Consider the following 18,514-nt stretch of genomic DNA (forward strand, 5'->3'; position numbering starts at 1 on the left):
CAGTCCCTAGGCACGGACACCCCCACATTCAAACTGTGGGCATTTGTACAGAGCAGAGATGGATAAAGATTATGTTGATAGAAACACTTGAACAAAATACTAAGTGGCCACCATTCTTGATGTTTTGAAAGACAGTTAAGCCACAGGTCCTCTCCCCAGAAAAAAAGAATGCATGGGAGTTCTGGGGGTGTCCCACCCAAGTTACACCCGTTTCATCACTTGGATTTGATTCTGTGCTGAAACCCCCAATTGTTCTCTCCATTTAGAGGGAAAGAGCCCCTGACCAGTCAGCAGCTTTTAAGTCTCATGACACACTGGTTCCCCCACACCAAAGTGACCCGTGACCCCCACTCCCAAGTTTTTGAACTTGAGTGAAGAAAATGAGTAATTGGAAGATCAAAAATGTGCTTTGATCTCTCCTCCACCCTCTCTATTGCCCAAGGTCTTCTGGCTTGGGTTCCCCTACACCCCTCAATTGATGTACCATCCCATCCCCGTCCCAAGATTTTGGGGAGCGGCAGTATCCCCACACGCGATGGCCCCAGCCCAGGTGTGCCAGGTCCTTTGTAGGGAGGCGGGCGGCAGGGGAGCAGGCCCTCCGGGAAGGGCAGGGTTAAGAGTGCATTCCAGCTAGCTGCCCGAGAAGAAGGGGGGCGGGGGAGGAGAGCAAAGAGAAGAGAAACAGACCCGGTCTGTCTGTCGGAGACACAAAGCACGGTTCACAAAGGGGGCCCGAGAGGGGGCGAAGGGGGCTGCTCCGGGCACGGCTCATCCCCACACCTGCGCGGGGGCTGGGGAAAGAATGTGGATCGCGCATTCCTCGGCTGGGGCCAACCAGGGAGAACTTTATTCGTCGGGGCTGGGTGAGGGGCTCAAGACACTCGGCAAGGAGGGGTCCAATCAGGCAGAGGCAAAGAGGGACTGGACGTTAGGAGCGTCCCTCGGCTCAGCCTGGTCCGACAGCCGTGCACGCATACACAGGCACGAGCGCGCGCACCCCCCCCCCCGCATGCTTTCTGCGCCTCCCCGGGATGGGGCACCAGAAGTGCCCGGGCCGGGGTCCCCTCTGGCGCGGGCCACGTGTGGCCCCGCGCACGGTGGTTCCACGCAGGCTGGCTCCCGCAGGCTCTTACCTGGCCCCAGCGCCGGGCCGGGCTGCAGCTCGGTGCTGGCCGCCTCCAAGGTCACTTCAGCCGCCCCGATACTCGGCGGGCACGGCTCGGAGGCTGCGCACCGAGGCCAGCAAACCTGTGCCTTGAGGGGAAAAGGGAGAAAAAGAAAAAGGGGAGTCCGGGTCATCGATGCGTTCCATCTCAGGGAGACTCCACCAGGAACTCCGGGGCTCCCCAGATCCACAGCCAGCCCGGCCCCGCGCGGGCCCCGACGCCCCGCGGCGTGCGGACCCCGCCCGCCCTCCAGGGAGCGGTCCCCGCCAGGGCAAGGGCCAGGCACCGGGCTACCTGGAAGAGGAGGAGGAGGGGCGCGAGGCGCCTTCGGAGGAGCCCCATGGGTGCTGGGCGAGCGAGGGGCGAGGAAGCGGCGGCGACCACCCAACTCCGCGGCGCTCGGCTCCGAGCGGCGTCGCTCGCCCGCGGGAGGAGGGCGCCAGGTGAGCGCAGGTGGGCGCTGATTGGCCCGGCGTCGCCAGGCTCCGCCCCCTCGCAGGTGGGGCCGCGACCGGCGCGCCTGGGGCGCTCGCCGCGCCCCCGGCCGCCTCCCGCGTGGGCAGCGCTCCGGCGGCTCTGGAGTTGTTCCCAGCTGGGACTCGGAGGGTCTCGGAGGTGGGGGAAAAGTCGCTCCATTCCTCAGCCGCAGACAAAGCTTTCTTTGCTTTGCGGTTACAGCGGGAGGAGGGAGGGAGACGAATGTGAAGGGGACGGAAAGCAGAGACTCCCCTGGAGCTTGGCCGGAGTCGGGGGTGGGGGGGATGTCTCCCCGACACCCGCTACTCCGGGGTCTGCTCTGGGCCTTCCACGCGCTCCCGCCCCGGGGACCCGGGCTTTAGACTGGCGGGGATCCCTGTACCCCGGGGGGGAGGTGTCGCATTGGACGAGCTGATACACCGTGCGGGGAATCCTGCCCAAGTGCAGGCCAGCAGAGAAGGCCTCTGAGCGGGGGCGCGACGTGGGGGGGGTCTGGGGTGGGTGCTGAATAGCTATCAGCCCCCAGTAGTTTCCAGCAAATTCCTCCCACCCCCAACTCCTCCATTTATAAATGGTAGTTCTTGGTGGCTCACACCTGTAATCTTAGCTGGTCAAGAAGCCGAAATCTGAGGATCACGATTTGAAACCAGGTCCCCCAGGCAGGAAAGTCCGAGAGACTGACTCTTCAACTAACCACAAACAAAACTAAACAGAAGTGGCTCAAGTGGTAGAATGCTAGCTTTGAGCTAAAAAGCTCAGGAACAGGGTGAGGCTATGAGTTCAAGCCCCGGTACCGGAAATAACGTTGTGTAAATTGCAAACAAGACCAATTTAAGCGCAGCTTTTATTCGCGTGGAATACTGTATATGTAAGCCTGATAGCCCCCTCTCCCACAGCTTTAGCATGCTCCTTCCCTAGGCAACACTAGGCCCATTTAGTGAGGGCAGTAAATAATTAGCCTCCACCCCCTTTATGTTGAGATGGCATTTCTTTAGGGCAATTATGGCCATACAAGGGAACAAGATCCCCTTAGAGTGACCTTCAGGCCTGGGCAGCTGCCGGACCCCTTATCTACCATTTGGGTAGCAGCCATAAATCCTAGGCTGACATGATGAAGCCCCTGGTCTGAATGTCCACACCAAGATCCCTGCCTTCAAGACCTCCTAGGTTATATGTGTCACCCCAGACAATAGAGCACTTCTTCTCACTTCTCCCAGTGAGAAGGGGGTCTTGCTGGCCCCTTTGCGGGCAATAAACCTTTTCTTTGTTCCTCCGTACCTGGATGCTTGCCTGGATGCTTGCCTGGATTCTTGCCGTGGTTTCTGGCAGAGTTTGATATATATTCTAATAGTATATGATCTACATAAAAACTACATTCTTCAGGGGCTGGGAACGTGGCTTATTGGTAGAGTGCTTACCTAGCATGCATGAAGCCCTGGGTTCAGTTCTTCAGTACCACGTAAACAGAAAAGGCCAAAAAGTGGTGCTGTGGCTCAAGTGGTAGAGTGGCTAGTCCCAAGAAGCTCGGGGACAGTGCCCAGGCCCTAAGTTCAAGCCCTAGGACTGGACAAGGAAAAAAAAAAACCCAACTTACATTCTTCATAGACAGCTCCCCTACACCCTTCCTGTGTGATAAACTACAGAGCTGGGGCTCTTTCCACTGCGTTAAAACATGAAGGGCTTTCTTCTTGGAGGCACACAAGTGGGCCCTGGACATAGAAACTGCCCCAAGACTCAATCATTCCACCTTTGCACCACTGAGTTGAGATTTCTGGCCCAGAGCCACACTTCTTGTTCCTGAGTCCCCTGGAAAACCCCATGGTGATGCCGCCTTGTTCTTTCCCTGCTCTTTCTCCCCAGCTCAGATATAAGGTGTTTGTGCCTTTAATCTACCTGTCCTTCCCACAGTCAGTCCTGTGGCTAAGCAGAGGGCGCTTGTGTTGTGCTAGGAGACCCAGGGAAACATAGAGCGCCAGCGCTATCTGGATCATCACGGCTTGGGTCCCCCACATGGAGCTGTCGCTTCCATTTTCCATCTGTCAATGGAGCTATTAGGCCACCTGCCCTCTAAAGTATTGGGATTCAATGAATTGACACGTGAAAAGCACTAAACCCAGTACCTGACACCTAGAGAAGGGTCCGATGTGGTTAGGCGTTGCTGCTCTCGGATCTGGCTCATTTGGCCGGCTCTGCCTTGCCAGCCGGCTCTCTCCTGGCTGCGCACCCCTCTTCCGCCACTAAGAAAATGAGAAGCCTTCAATTTCACGGCTGAGGGTAAAGCGAGCAATTGGCAGCCGGTGTCCGGGGAGCGCTGCGCGATCAGGCCGGCCGGTGGTCGCCTCCTGGTTCTGCGGGGGCGGGGGGGGGGGGCTCTGTTGGTGCCCTAGGGGGCCCTGCGCAATGGCGCACGCCCAGGCGGAACGTGGGGGTGGCCCGGCCTCTTCTGTACCCGCAAGTTCCCCTGCGCCCTCTCGGAGCCAGACGAAGCCATTAAACACAAACGAGCCTCGGGATGCAGGCCCTAATTAAGTAAACACCCGGCTGGAGAGCTGTGCTGTGCGCTCATTTCCGCCTCCTTCCCGGGCACTCAGCATTCCGGGCAGGGGGCCGAGAGATGAGGCCAGGAATTGACAGTCAGCGCCCCTGCCCGCCACTGCTCCGCATAGCTGTCCTGTCCCGAACTTGTTCATTCATTCATTTCACTCAATGAATGTCACACATGAATTTCAGTTACATTTGCTGGCCGCCTACTACCTGCCAAGCACTGGAGATACAGGGGTGAACCAGACACAAAAGTCCTGGCACTCTGGGTTTTCCATCCCAGAGTGTGAAGGCTAGAAGAGGAAATTGGTGGCAGTGGTGGGTAGACCAAAGATAGAAGCGGAAGGTCGGTGGATGGACAGAAGGTAGGGTTGGAGGGGCTGGGAGTGTGGCTTAGCCATAGGAGTGCTTGCCTAGAATGCATAAAGCCCTGGGATCAATTCCTCAGTACTTCATACACAAAAAACAAAAAAGCAAAAAAAAAAAAAAAAAGAGCTGGAGTTGCTCTGTGTCTCAAATGGTAGAGTGCTAGCTTTGACCAAAAGAAACTCAGGGACAGTGCCCAGACACTTGAGTTCGAGCTCCAGGACTGGCAAAGAAAAAAGAAGGTACAGTGGAAAGCAGATAAAGGGGTATGGAGGCACCAAAACCCAGGAACGTGTAGAGCTGCTACTTTGAAGATGAAAAGAGGAAATGGTGTTGTTGGAGACCCGATGGTGGGGGCTCCCTACCCCAGGAAGCAGGCTCAGAACAGAGTAGGGAGGGTGAGAGAAAAATACTCAGCAATCTGCCTTTGCACCCTAGGTCTGCACAGCATCCATCCATTCTAGGGGCAACAGAGTCCAGGTGGTGGGGTCTCTAGGGGTTATTCTATACAGGTAACTGTCACAGAATTAGTCCTCTCTCCCTTTATCCCCTCCTCCTCTTCTTCCTCCTTTTCTTCTTCCTCCTCCTCCTCTTTCTTTTCCTCCCTTCAAAGTGCTGAGGACTAAACCCAGAGCTCTACCACTGAGCTACACTTCCACCCCCCAGCAGAGAGCAAACAAACAAGAAAATCCCACAGGCCTTATTAAGAAGACAGTGGACATTGCAACAAAGATCCTGAGGAAGTAATAGAACAAGCTACAACTAGGATGTGAGAAGGGAATGCCTGGAGGCAGTAGATTACAAGGAACAGGAGAAAAAATGTTAATGGGACTGGAGTAGAAGAGCTAGTAGGAAATGAGTCATTGAGTTGGGGAATGTGAAGAGTACAGTACAGAGCCCAATAACCACTGTGAGACTTTGGCCTGTACTCTGGGTGGGAGGGGAGGAAGCCTCTGCTGGTTTTGAGTGGGAAGTGGTGGTAAGGAAACATTGGGGGATCAGGGCAGAAGCAGGGAGGTCCTGGGGCTCTATTGCAGGCCTCCAGGTACATAAAAATTGGAATTATTTGGCTTTGGTTGGTAATTGTAGAGGCCAGATTAAAAAAAATAAACATCAGGGGGCTGGGAATATGGCCTAGTGGTAGAGTGCTTGCCTACATGCATGAAGCCCTGGGTTCGATTCTTCAGTACCACAGGAACAGAAAAAAAATTAGTGAGATCCTATCTCAGCAAATCAGAAGTATTGGTTTATATCTGTGACCCCCAGCTGCACGGGAGGCTGTAAATTGGAGGATTTCTAGCTGAGGCTGGCCTGGGACAAAAATACAAGATCCTACCTGAAAAATACCTAAAGTAAAAAAAATTTGGGAATGTGGCTCAAATAGGGTACCTGCCTCTCAAGCATGAGGCCAGGAGTTCAAATCCTATACCACAAAAAATGTTACAGAAAAAAGGAGCAAGAAGTCAGATGCTAGGTACATTTTGAAGGCGTAGGCAACAAAACTGACTGTGGAAGTGAGAAACAGAAAGGGTGGGGGGGAACAGGGGGGCAGGATGGCAATGCCTAGAACTCACTAAGTATTCCAGACTTGCTGTCACCTCTCAGTCCCTCTACCTCAGCCTTCCATAGGATAGGATTGCCGTGGGTATGTACTACCATGGGTATGTACTACTGTGCCTGGTCCTCTTGCCACTCTTTATCCTGCTTCTCTCATTTACCAGTTCCTCCTAAGAGCACTTCCCTAATAAGTCACTTCAAACACATGAATCATTGTCTCAGTGTTGGCTTCTGAAAATCCCATGGCAGGCATGGTATGCTAGGGTCTGAAAGAGACCAACACTTCCACTGAAGCATGTTTAGAAATATCTAGAAATGGCAGGATGAGGCTGTAGTTGCATGCATCAGTTCAGTCTAGGGATAATCATCCTTACACTCAGATAGGTCATTATGAGAATGTGTCAAAGTAGACATCTTATCTGGGTAGAATCCAAGGCCTTTCAGACCTTGCTATCTTGTGTTTTCTGTTATTACAACAAAATAGTTGACACAGTCCATTTACAAAGAGAAAAGATTTATTTGACCTGGGTTTGAATTGTGCCTCTGAAAACCACCACCAGGAGAGCTGGAGTGGGTTACTTAATCCCTCTAAATCTGCTCCAGCTAATAACTCCCATTTGGGTGATGGTGAGATCACCCCAGACTCAACTCCTGCCCACCCCACCCCCCAACCTGTTCCTTCCCACGACCTTTCTACCTCAGCAAAAGGCAGTTGCTGGCTTCCAGCTTAGGTGGAGCCATCTTTCATCCTCTGACTCATGGCATCTGGAAAGCTGTCTCTCTGTGGTTCCCCTGAATACCAAGGGGGTCTGCCTCAGCCCTCACCCTGCTCTTCCTGCAGCCTTTCTCCCTCTTTTCCATCTTTCCCTTATCTCCTAGATGTATCTGCTCAGATATGACTAGTCAGAGAGACTCTCCCTGACCATACTGCCCAAAGGGTAATTTCCTGTCCCACACATATACCCTCCTGCTTCTTGTACTTGCCTCAATCTTTTCAGAGCACTTACCACTTTTTTTTTTTTTCTGGTACAGAGGTTTGAATTCAGGGCTTTACACTTGCTTACTTGCTTGGCAAGCCTTCTACAACATGAGCCAAGTCTCCAGGCCTATTTTTGCTTTTTTGATGATTATTCTGAAGATGGAGTCTGGCAGAGATTTCTGCCTGAGTTGGCTTCAAATCATAATCCTCCACATCTTTCTCCAAGGTAGCCAGGATTATAGACTTGAGCCACCAGCATCCAGCCTTTTATCACATCTTGATTTTTTTTTTTTTTTTTTTGCCAGTCCTGGGCCTTGGACTCAGGGCCTGAGCACTGTCCCTGGCTTCTTTTTGCTCAAGGCTAGCACTCTGCCACTTGAGTCACAGCACCACTTCTGGCCATTTTCTGTATATGTGGTGCTGGGGAATTGAAGCCAGGGCTTCAAGTATACGAGGCAAGCATCTTGCCACTAGGCCATATCCCCAGCCCCGCATCTTGATTTATATATATATATATATATATATATATATATATATATATATATATATATATATATATATATATTGGCCAGTGTTGGGGCTTGAACTCAGGGCCGGGCACTGGCCCTAAGCTTCTTTTGCTCAAGGCTAGCACTCTACCACTTGAGACACTTATGGCTTTTTCTGTTTATGTGATACTGAGGAATTGAACCCAGGGCTTCATGCATGACAGGCAAGTACTCTACCACTAAGCTACATCCCCAGCCTATATAACTTTGTTTTTGAGAGACAACCTACAGTAATAATTAAGAGCAAGGTTTCAGCCAGATCCCGATGGCTCACACCTGTAATCCTAGCTACTCTGAAGGTTGAGGTCTAAAGATTATGGTTCAAAGCTAGGCCAGACAGGACAGTCCTTGAGACTCTTATCTCTAATTAATTATCTGAAAGCTGGAAGTGGAGCTGTGGCCCAAGTGGTAGAGTGCTAGTCTTGATTAAAAAAAGCTAAGTAAGAGACAGCAGCCAGGCCCTCAGTTCAAGCCCTAGACTTGCACAAGAAGAGAAGAAAAAAAGAAAGATGAACTGCCATCATTTCTTTTTTCTTTCTCTTTTTCTTTTGTTGGTAGTGGGGCTTGAACTCAAGGTCCAGGTACTGTTCCTGGGTTTTTGTGCTCAAAGCTAGCACTCTACCATTTTGAGCAACAGGTCCACCAATGATTCCTGGTGGTTAATTGTGAATAAGAGTCTCACAGACTTTCCTGCCCAGGCTATCTTTGAACCACAGTCCTCAGATCTCAGCCTCCTGAGTAGCTAGGATTACAGGCATGGGTCACCAGTGCCCAGTTCATCATTTCTTGATTATTCACTAGTTACCAGACTCACTGATTACTTACTGGTGACAGTACTGCTAAGTATTATTTCCAAGAAACTGAGGTGATGTCCCTTGCCCAAGGCCACACAGCTAAATCAAAGGAAAGCCATAGTCTAACCCAGATCTGCCTTGCCCTAAGACACATCACCTAACTTACTTGTCAACCTGCCATGAGTAAGTACTTGCTAGTAGAAAACAAAGTGGGAACAAGATTTTTGCTGTATTAGAAAGAATTTGACACCTGATTTTTAAAAATTAATTCATTAAAAACAATTTTTTTGCAGTGTTGAGTATGGACCCCAGGACCTTGCCTACGCTAAAGTAGGTGCTGCATCACTGAGCTATACCCCCAGCCCTCAGATCCCTTTTCTTAAGAATCTCTGAAAATAAGCATATTTGCCTTTGGTCCAAGGTTAAATTCTAGGTCCTCCAAGAAACATTTCGATAGAGCTTTTCTTCCCATTTTTGGTAGTAAAACTCCAAGCGCTTCACTCCCACAGAACACACCAAGGATGTGTCCCCCAGACAAGGGGGCCTGTTGCAGTGGTCCAGGAAGCAGCAGGAACACTGGGAGAAGCCTGGTTTCCTGGCAAGCCCGGCCTAGAGCTCTGCTCCCTGGTCCTGAGTCTTTCCCTGATCTTCCTGCGACCCTGCTTCTGGCTTCATGATGTCACTGGCCAGCTCTTCCCATCCATCACTGGGCCTCCTGACAGGTACCTGCATTGGAAAACCTGCTATCCCCACCAGGGCTTGCCTTTCCCCGCACCTTGGGTGGGGAGGCTCTGCCTTCAGTACAGGTAAATTTTTGCCCAAGGCCTGAGCTGTCAGTTTTCAGAGATCAGAGTTCAAGCATTTATGTAGATGTGTTTATAGCAGGCAAGGAATCGATTAATCAATAAGCACTCATGAAGCCCTGGAATCTCAGTGGTTGGCAAAAGTCTAGAAACTGAAACCTTTAGAGCCAAAAAGAACCTTAAAGAAAAGAATAATCACAACAACAAAATAATCATAATTATCTGATCTCAGAACCATTTTTCAGTTTCCTTTGGGAGGCAGTGATCTCACCCCCACCGAAGCCTTTAAACTCTCCTAAGAGATGACATCCAAGCCCAGCCAATAGGAGGCTTAATGTCACCTTAGTATGGATACATATAAAAAGTATCCCTGTGGGAATACAGGTGTGGCTCATATGGTAGAGATCCACTCATGATTGGAAAAGCCAAGTAAGAGTAACAGTTCAAGTTTCAGTATCAGCATTAAAAATTATTAATTTTTTTTTTGCCAGTCCTGGAGCTTGGACTCGGGACCTGAGCACTGTCCCTGGCTTCCTTTTGCTCAAGGCTAGCACTCTACCTCTTGAGCCGCACCACCACTTCTGGCTTTTTCTGTTTACGTGTGTTGTAGAAAGTAGAGCTGACTCCATCTTGATTAGGGAAACATGGTAACAATTGTTAAAATGAAGTTAAATATTAGGTCAACCTGACCCCCAAATTCTGCTTCTGTAAATGGCTTGGTTAGCTTGTTTGTTGCTTGCTCTACCCACTGCATCAACCCCCCTACATCTGTGCTGTGCTTTTACCTTTATAAACCCCAGCTTGAGGACTGTTAGGGGGTCGCATTTTCACCTCCTCAGTCTGTGCTGCATCCCTGGCTGGTCAGTTCAGTTCGCTTTTTGCTTCCTCAGTAAATCCATCTTTGAGACTGTCTCTGAGTAGTGGATTCTTGGAGGGACGTGGAATCCTTTCCCTCAAACCCCGTAACAATGTGGTGCTGAGAAATTGAACCCAGGGCTTCATGCATGCTAGCACTCTACCACTAAGCCACATTCCCAGCCCTAAAAATTAATTTAAAAAAATACACCCAAACTATGCTTGCAGGTACCAGTTACTGATGCCTACAGTCCTACCTACAGGATGCTGAGATCTGAGGATCAAGGTACTCAGCTAGTCCAGACACACAAAACCTCTAAATTCTCATGTCCAGTTAACCAGCAAAATATCTGAAGTGTTGGAACTGGAGGTGTGACACAAATGGTAGAGCACCTGTCTAGCAAGTGTAAGGACCTGAGTTCAAACCCCAGTACCAACTGGGTACCAGTGGTTCATGCCTGTAATCCTTGCTACTCAGGAGGCTGAGATCTGAGGATCATGGTTTGAAGCCAGCCTGGGCAGGCTAGTCCATGAGACTCTTATCTCCAATTAACCACCAAAAACTGGGAAGTAGAGCTGTAGCTCAAGTGGTAGAACACTAGCCTTGAGTGGAAATGCTAAGTGCCAGCACCCAGGCCCTGCATTCTAGCCCTAATAATAGCACCCAATGAAAACAGCAAGCCCCCAGTTCCTTAAAAAAGAAAAAAAAAAAAGTGAAGGAAGTCATCGCCCTGCTGAGTCACAATGGGTAATCTGTAGCACTCAGGAATCCTGAGACTGAATACTCTCTGTGAAGTTGGGCATTGGTAGCTCTTGCCTGGAATCCTAGTTATTCAGGAGGCTGAGATCTGAGGAGCACAGTTCAAAGCCCTCCTGGGCAAGAAAAATCTGTGAGACTCAACTCCAACTAACTGCCAGCCTAGCACCCCTGTATCAACTAGAATCTGGAACCTAACTTCATGTTGGCACACAGATTCAGATTGAAACGGGGCCAGACACGGAGGCCCAGCAGGCTCGGTGGCCGGTGACAAAGCTGCTAGGTTTTCCCTTTCACTCAGCTCTCTTCTCACCTCACTTGCTCAGTCAAGGTCTAAAAGCTCCTTCAGATGCTTGGGTTTGCTCACCATCTGAAGCCAATTCTCATTAGAAATGTTTTGGAAAACTCGGCATATCAACAGATGTGTAATCAGGATTGTTGCATGCTTGGGAAAAGAAAAAGGGAGGCTGTTTAATCCACTTAATCTCTTCCTTTCTAGCCTTTCTGATTAACTTTAGAGAGCTTTTAACCCTTTCTTCATTCTGCTTTCCTTTTATGAATCATTAAGACTTTGGTCCCACCAAGAGGGAAAAGGAAAAAAGATCTAAATACACACAATTGCAACTTAGGGTTGTTTTGGGTGTTTTTTGGACACAAAGTAGTAATAACATTAATAATGACAATAATGATGAACATAAAAGGGATGTAAATCCAAACAAACAAAAAACCTAGGGCACAAGTAAATTACAAGTCCAGCACTGGTTAATTTAGCCTGAGAGAATTTAACTGAAGTTTTCCTCTTCCCAGTTCTTCCTCCTCCTCCCTTCCCAAATCCTTCCTTTTCTACAGTATCAGCCTGGGAGTGAGGCCTCACACCTGCCTGCCCACTGGCAGGTGGGAGGATGCACCTGGCAGGTGGGAGACGGGACGGGGGGCACCTGCTCCAGGCCCACCCATGCCTGCAGGTCCCAAGTCCTAGTCAGGGTCTCAGAGCTGAGGCTTTGATCCTCAAAATGCTTGAAGAGAATCATTCATTCCTCCTACCAGAAAATGAAGGGCTTCGCTGTGCTCCAAGCCCTCAGGCTAAGAGCTCTGAGACCCCCCTCCCCCAGCAGGTAGCTGAAGATGACAGGGCTGGGGTGTTTGTACAGGTGTTGGGGGGTACAGGACAGGGGCAAAACAACACAGGCACTTGCCAGAGGCGATTTCCTTCTACAGCAGATGTGGAATGGAAGCCTTTATCAGGCTCTTTAAATTTTTAAAGGTTTTTGTTGGTGATGTTTTGTCTTGCTGTCAGTGTTTTTGGCAAGGAGGCAGCTTTGGTGTCTTTAACTATTGTGTGTGAGGGTGTGAAGGCCAGTCTGCTTCCACACTACAAGATTCAAAGTGGGGGTGGGGAGTACTGAGTCCAGAGAATATATTCTCACAGAGGTGTTGGGGACCCTTCTGTTGGAGTAATTCTGTCTCTCAGCTGGGTGCCCAAAAGGTTCCTTGGTTTTTTTATTTTGTTTTGTTTTGTTGTTGTGCTTTTTTTTTTTTTTTTGCCAGTCCTGGGGCTTGAACTCAGGGCCTAAGCACTGTCCCTGAGCATCTTTTTGCTCAAGGCTAGAATTCTACCCCTTGATCCACAGCACCACTTCTGGCTTTTTCTGCTTATGTGGTGCTGAGGAATAGAACCCAGGGCTTTGTGCATGCTAGGCAAGCACTCTACTACTAAGCCACAGTCCTAGCCCCTTCTTTGGTTCTTTCCTTTCTCTTTTCTTCCTTCCTTCCCTCCTTCCTTCTTTATTTTCCTCCCTCCCTCCCTTTTTTTCTCCCTCCGTCCCTCTCTCCCTCCCTCAAGTATTGAGGATTGAATTTATGACTTTGTCTTTTCTAGGAAACAGATCAATATAGATTCTTCATTTGACAATCTGGAAAACAAGGACTCAGATAAGAAGACTATTTTGTTGTTGTTGTTTTGTTTTTTTGTTGGTGGTGGTACAGGAATTTGAACTCAGGGTCTCAGTCTTGCCAGCTGGTGTTTTACCACCCGAGTCACACCTCCAATCCTGTTTTGTACTGGCTATTTTTAAGATAGGGTCTTGCTTCCCATGAGCTGAGATCCACCTACTTTAGGCTTCCTATTGTTGAGATGACAGGCATGCACTACTGCACCCATCCATGGGTTGTGAAGGGGTCTCTGCAAACTCTTCTGCTCCAGCTAGCCTTAAACCTCTGTCCATCTCAGCCTCACAAGCATCTAGGATTGTATAGACATGAGAGTGCTCAGCTAAGACTGGTTTTTGGCTCAGAAATAAACCATGTTTCCTAGAAAATGAATAGAAAAAAAATACAGATATATACTCATAATTCCACCATTTCACAATGTGATTTTTCCATAATATAATATTTGGACTTTTCTAAGTTTTAGCCTTGTCCCCTTAATCCATGTGTTGGAAATTTTATACCCAATGCAGCCCTGTTGGGGGGTGGGGCTTAAGGAGAGGAAGTTGAGTCATGAGGGAAAAGTCTTCATGAATTGATTAATGTCCTCACCTCAGGAGTGGGTTGGTTATTGGGAGAGTGGGTTGTTATAAGATCAAATCTAAACTGGATATGATGGTGCACCTGTAATTCCAGCACCTGGGAGGCCAAGGCAGGATTGTGAGTTCAAGGACAGTCTGAGGAGTGTGTTGTCTGGTATGGCTTTAAAAATTCATGTTATATTTGGGTGCTGGAGTTTCACACCTATAATCCTAGCTAATCAGGAAGCTGAGATCTGAGGATCACCATTTGAAGCCAGCCAGAACTTGACAGTTCATGAGACTCTCATCTCCAATTAACCACCAGAAAACTGGAAGTGATGATGTTGCTCAATGGCCTTGAACAAAAAAGCTCAAGGACCATACCTAGGCCTTGAGTTCAAGCCCCATGAATGACAAAAAAAACAAAACAAAAAACATGTTATAACTTGTGGGCAAGGATGGGAGGGGGAAAAGTGGTGGAAATTGAAGGTAGGGGTGACATTGCCCCAAAGCGAAATGTACGCATTTCCTGGATTATGAAATTGTAACCCCTCTGCATACACCTTAATAGTAGTCATAAAATTATCTTGAAAACACAAGCTGAGTCTATAATACTAGCTACTCAGGAGGCTGAGATCTCAGGATTGTGGTTTGAAGCCAGCCCAGGCAGAAAAGTCCCCATGAGACTCTTCTCTCTAATTAACCACTCAAAAGCCAGAAGTAGAGCTGTGGCTCAAGTGATAGAGTGCTAACCGTGAGCAAAAGAACTCAGGGACAGTGCTCAAGCCCTAGGTTCAAACTCCACAATCCCATCCCAAAACAAAAACAAAACAAAAACACAACCATGTTATATAACACTATAACAATTACAAATATGCAGTATTTGTTCTTTAATTTTATGCTGGTGGTGGGGCTTGAACTCAGGGCCTGTCCTTTATTTAGCTTTTTAGCTTTTAAGCTCAAAAATACTTGAGCCATAGCTCAACTTCTGGCTTTTTGGTAGATAATCAGAAATGAGTCTCATGGACTTTCTTGCCCAGATTGACTTCAAACTTCGATCCTTAGATCTCAAACTCCCAAATAGCTAGGATTACAGGTGTGAGCCACTGGTGCCCAGCTAAAAAAAATTCAATATTATCAATTTTTTCCAAGTAAAAAGATGGACTTACTGGGGAAGTAAAAAGTATGCTGCCTGGCCAGGGTCACAGCCCAGACTTGGGAGCTGAAACTGCGACCGTAAAAGGCAAGCTGGCCGGCCAGGGCCGCAGCCCAGACTTGGGAGCTGGGACCTCGTGCTATCAATTTTTTTTTTTTTTTTTTGCCAGTCCTGGGCTTGGACTCAGGGCCTGAGCACTGTCCCTGGCTTCTTTTTGCTCAAGGCTAGCACTCTGCCCCTTGAGCCACAGTGTCACTTCTGGCTGTGTTCTATATATGTGGTGCTGGGGAATCGAACCCAGGGCTTCATGTATACAAAGCAAGCATTCTTGCCACTAGGCCATATTCCCAGCCCCTATCAATTTTTTTTTTTGAGACAGGCTTTTACTATGTAGCTGAGACTGGCTTCAAACTCACTAGGTAGCCCAGGTCCCCTCAAATTTGCAACCTTTCTGTCTGCCACCTGACTGCTGGTATGCATCACCATACCTGGCCTTATTAATTTTAATCATAAGTGAGTACTGATTGTATCAGCTATGACTTTTTCCTATCGTTATTGAGATGATCATATTTTTCTCCTTTAAGCCAGACAAAGTGGTGCTTTATGTGAATGGATTTTTCTGCTGTTCAAGTGCCCTTGCATTCCAGGGAAAACCAATTGTAATTATTTTCTGCTGTGAGTTCCTTTTCTAGCTCCTTGACTCTCTGCTCCTGCCTTGGGGGGGATTTCATTTCCTGTCTTGGCTCCTTGTCAAAAACTCATTTCTTAGTTGGAATGTTCTAGAAGCCCCCGGAAACTTGGATTTATTCATTAATGACGTGCTGGTAAGTCACCAAGGGACTCTAGGAGAGAGTCTGGTACTTTAAGCTGTGAAAGTATTTACTGCAGGGGGATCAAGTGAGAGCTATGTGGAGGGCCACACAGGAATCTTCCTAAATTACATTTGTTTTTGGTATGTGTGCCAGTAACGGAGCTTGAACACAGGGCTTCAAGCTCTCATTTCGCTTTTTCTGCTCAAGGTTGGTGCTCTACCACTTGAGCCATATCTCCAATTCTGGCTTTTGGTTGGTTAATTGGAGGTTAAAAAAAAAATCTCACACTGGGCTGGGAATATGGCCTAGTGGCAAGAGTGCTTGCCTTGTATACATGAAGCCCTGGGTTCCATTCCCCAGCATCACATATATAGAAAACGGCCAGAAGTGGCGCTGTGGCTCAAGTGGCAGAGTGCTAGCCTTGAGTAAAATGAAGCCAGGGACCTGAGGCAAGCTCCAGGGATGGCAAAAAAAAAAAAAAAAAAAAAAAATCTCACACAGACTTTCTATCCCAGCTTGCATCCTCAGATGTCAGTCTTCCAAGTAGCTAGGATTCCAGGCATGAGCCACCAACACTGGGCTCCAACTATTTTTTTTTTTATAGCAACACGATTCAAATTCTCTTTCCTGGTCTATAAAGTTGATTTTGTCTTAGATATTATGAGTGTGTGTGTGTGTGTGTGTGTGTGTGTGTGTGTGTGTGTGTGCAGGTGTGTAGGTCTTGGGTGCTATCCTTGAGCTTTTTTTGCTGAAGGCTAGTGCTCTACCATTTGAGCCACATCTCCACTTCTGGCTTTTTGGTGGTTATCTGGAGATAAGAGACCATGGACTCCTTGCCTGGGCTGGCTTTGAACCTCCATTCTCAGATCTTAGCCTCCCGAGTAGCTAGCATTAGAGAGGTGAGCCACCAGCTCCCAGCTTCATAGACGTTGTGCTTATGAAAAGTGAGCACTTCAGGTGCCAAGCATGGTTGTTTGGTTGTAGGTGCCTTCATTCTCCACGATGCCAGTGGCCATATGTGGATCCTCCATCCAGTTCCAGGCCCTGGGCTGATTCTGATTGTCTCATAGTGTTTCATCTGATTTCCTTCATCACCACAAGGTAAGTAAGGAGTGTGTGTGTGTGTGTGTGTACACGCATGCACAACAATCTTGGGGCTTGAACTGGTCTCTGAACTTCTTGCTCAAGGCTAGTATTCTACCACTTGAGCCACATCTTCACATCTGGCTTTTTGGTGGTTAATTGAAGGTTAATTGAAGATAAGAGGGCTGGTAGTGTGGTTTAGTGGTAGCGTGTTGCCTAGCATGCATGAAGCCCTGGGTTCGATTCCTCAGCACCACATAAACAGAAAAAGCTGGAAGTGGAGCTGTGGTACAAGTGGTAGAGTGCTAGCCTTGAGCAAAAAGAAGCCAGGGGGCTGGGGATATAGCCTACTGGCAAGAGTGCCTGCCTCGGATACACGAGGCCCTAGGTTCGATTCCCCAGCACCACATATACAGAAAACGGCCAGAAGCGGCGCTGTGGCTCAAGTGGCAGAGTGCTAGCCTTGAGCGGGAAGAAGCCAGGGACAGTGCTCAGGCCCTGAGTCCAAGGCCCAGGACTGGCCAAAAAAAAAAAAAAGAAGCCAGGGACAGTGCTCAGGCCCTAACTTCCAGCCCTAGGACTGGCAAAAAAAAAAAAAAAAAAAAAAGATTGGAGATAAGAATTTCACAGATTTTCCTGCCGGGCTGACTTTGAACTATGATCCTCAGATCTCAGCCTCCTGAGTAGCTAGGATTACAGGTTTGAGCCATCAGTGCCTGTGTCAGGGTAGAGATTTTTCCCTGACTCTACACATAAGCTAACTGAGGCAGAGAGAAATTAACTTGCCAGTGGTCCTAAGACCGAGTGGAAGCTCACAGTCAGGTTTGTCTCACTTCAAGGTCTGTGCTTACACACACAGCTCTCCAAGCTCTGGGTACCACGTTCTGCCTGCTCAGGCAGGCATAGCACTTACAAAACAGCCTTCCATTATCCATAATCAATGTGAGGTACTGGCAGCATCATGTGACTCAGGTGTGATGGCGCATTGCATGCTGGGATTGGTTGGTCATTTGGGTTTCAATAAATCTCAGGTTCACTTCACACACACGAACTGTCTGCAATAAGTGCTTCCCTAGGGAAATTGTGGTATATGCTTTTTAAGATAAAAAAAAGTTTCAGTTAACAAGCAATTTATCTTCCACACAATTCCCTAATTGAAAGCACACAATTCATTGGTTTGTGTATAATCACAGACTTGTAGAGCTATCATCATAACTGATTTTAGAACATTTTCCTTAACCACAAAGACTTCCTGTCCTGACATCCTCCCCAAACTCCTTCAACCAAGGCAATCTCCACTGATTCCCTAGTCCCACATATTTTGTACAAATGAGGTCAGAATGTTGTTAGCCTTTTGTGACTACTTTCTATCACTTTGTTTCAAAATAAAAGCATTACTCAATCACTAGTCTTACTACATAACTCCAGCTGGCCTCCAATGTGCACTCTCCTCTTTCTCCTGAGTACTGAAATTACAGGCATGGCGATTTTCTTTTCTTTCTTTTTTTTTTCTTTTTCTGACAGCCCTGGGGCTTGAACTCAGGACCTGGGCACTGCCCCAGAGTTTCTTGTTGCTTAAGGCTAGTGCTCTACCACTTGAGCCACAGTGCCACTTCTGACCTTTTCTGAGTACTTTATTGGAGAAAAGAGTCTCGTGGACTTTCCTGCCCAGTCTGGCTTCAAAACACAATCCTCAGATCTCAGACTCCTAAGTAGCTAGGATTACAGGTGTGAGCCACTGCACCCAGCCTTGAATGATATTTTTAAGATCCCTTCATGATGTAGCATGTATTAGTATTTCATTCCTTTTCATTGCCAAGTAATATTCTATTCTATAAATATACTATACTCTGTTTATCCATTTATCTATTAATGGACATTTGAGTTTATCCAATATTGACATTTTGATTATTTCTTCCTTTTGTTTGTTATAAAAACTCAAACACAGGTTTCTATGTGGAGATATGTTTTCAATTCTTGTGCCCTTTTCCCCTTCCCCCTGCCCCCTGCAGTACTGAGGTTTGACCTCAGGACCTCATGCCTGCTTGGTAGACACTCTACCACTCATGCCACAACCCCCAGTCCTCATGCTTGTTTTTTTAACATGGTACAT

At 48.1% G+C, this 18,514-nt stretch overlaps 1 protein-coding gene across 2 annotated transcripts in view; it reads right to left on the reverse strand.

Annotated features, from left to right (window-relative positions):
* Window positions 1–1,536, reverse strand: part of Cdh3 (cadherin 3) — a 37,535-nt gene extending 35,999 nt beyond the window's left edge. For both annotated transcript variants that reach the window (XM_048355247.1, XM_048355246.1), the window contains exons 1-2: window positions 1,461–1,536; window positions 1,134–1,254 (exon numbers count right to left, since the gene is read on the reverse strand). In XM_048355247.1, coding sequence (XP_048211204.1) covers window positions 1,134–1,254; window positions 1,461–1,508 — 169 coding nt within the window. In that variant the 5' untranslated portion in view covers window positions 1,509–1,536. The remainder of the gene's footprint in view (window positions 1–1,133; window positions 1,255–1,460) is intronic.
* Between the last annotated feature and the right edge of the window lie 16,978 nt (window positions 1,537–18,514).

The sequence above is a fragment of the Perognathus longimembris genome, chromosome 10 (genome assembly GCF_023159225.1).
Source record: "Perognathus longimembris pacificus isolate PPM17 chromosome 10, ASM2315922v1, whole genome shotgun sequence".
Classification (NCBI taxonomy): Eukaryota; Metazoa; Chordata; class Mammalia; order Rodentia; family Heteromyidae; genus Perognathus; species Perognathus longimembris.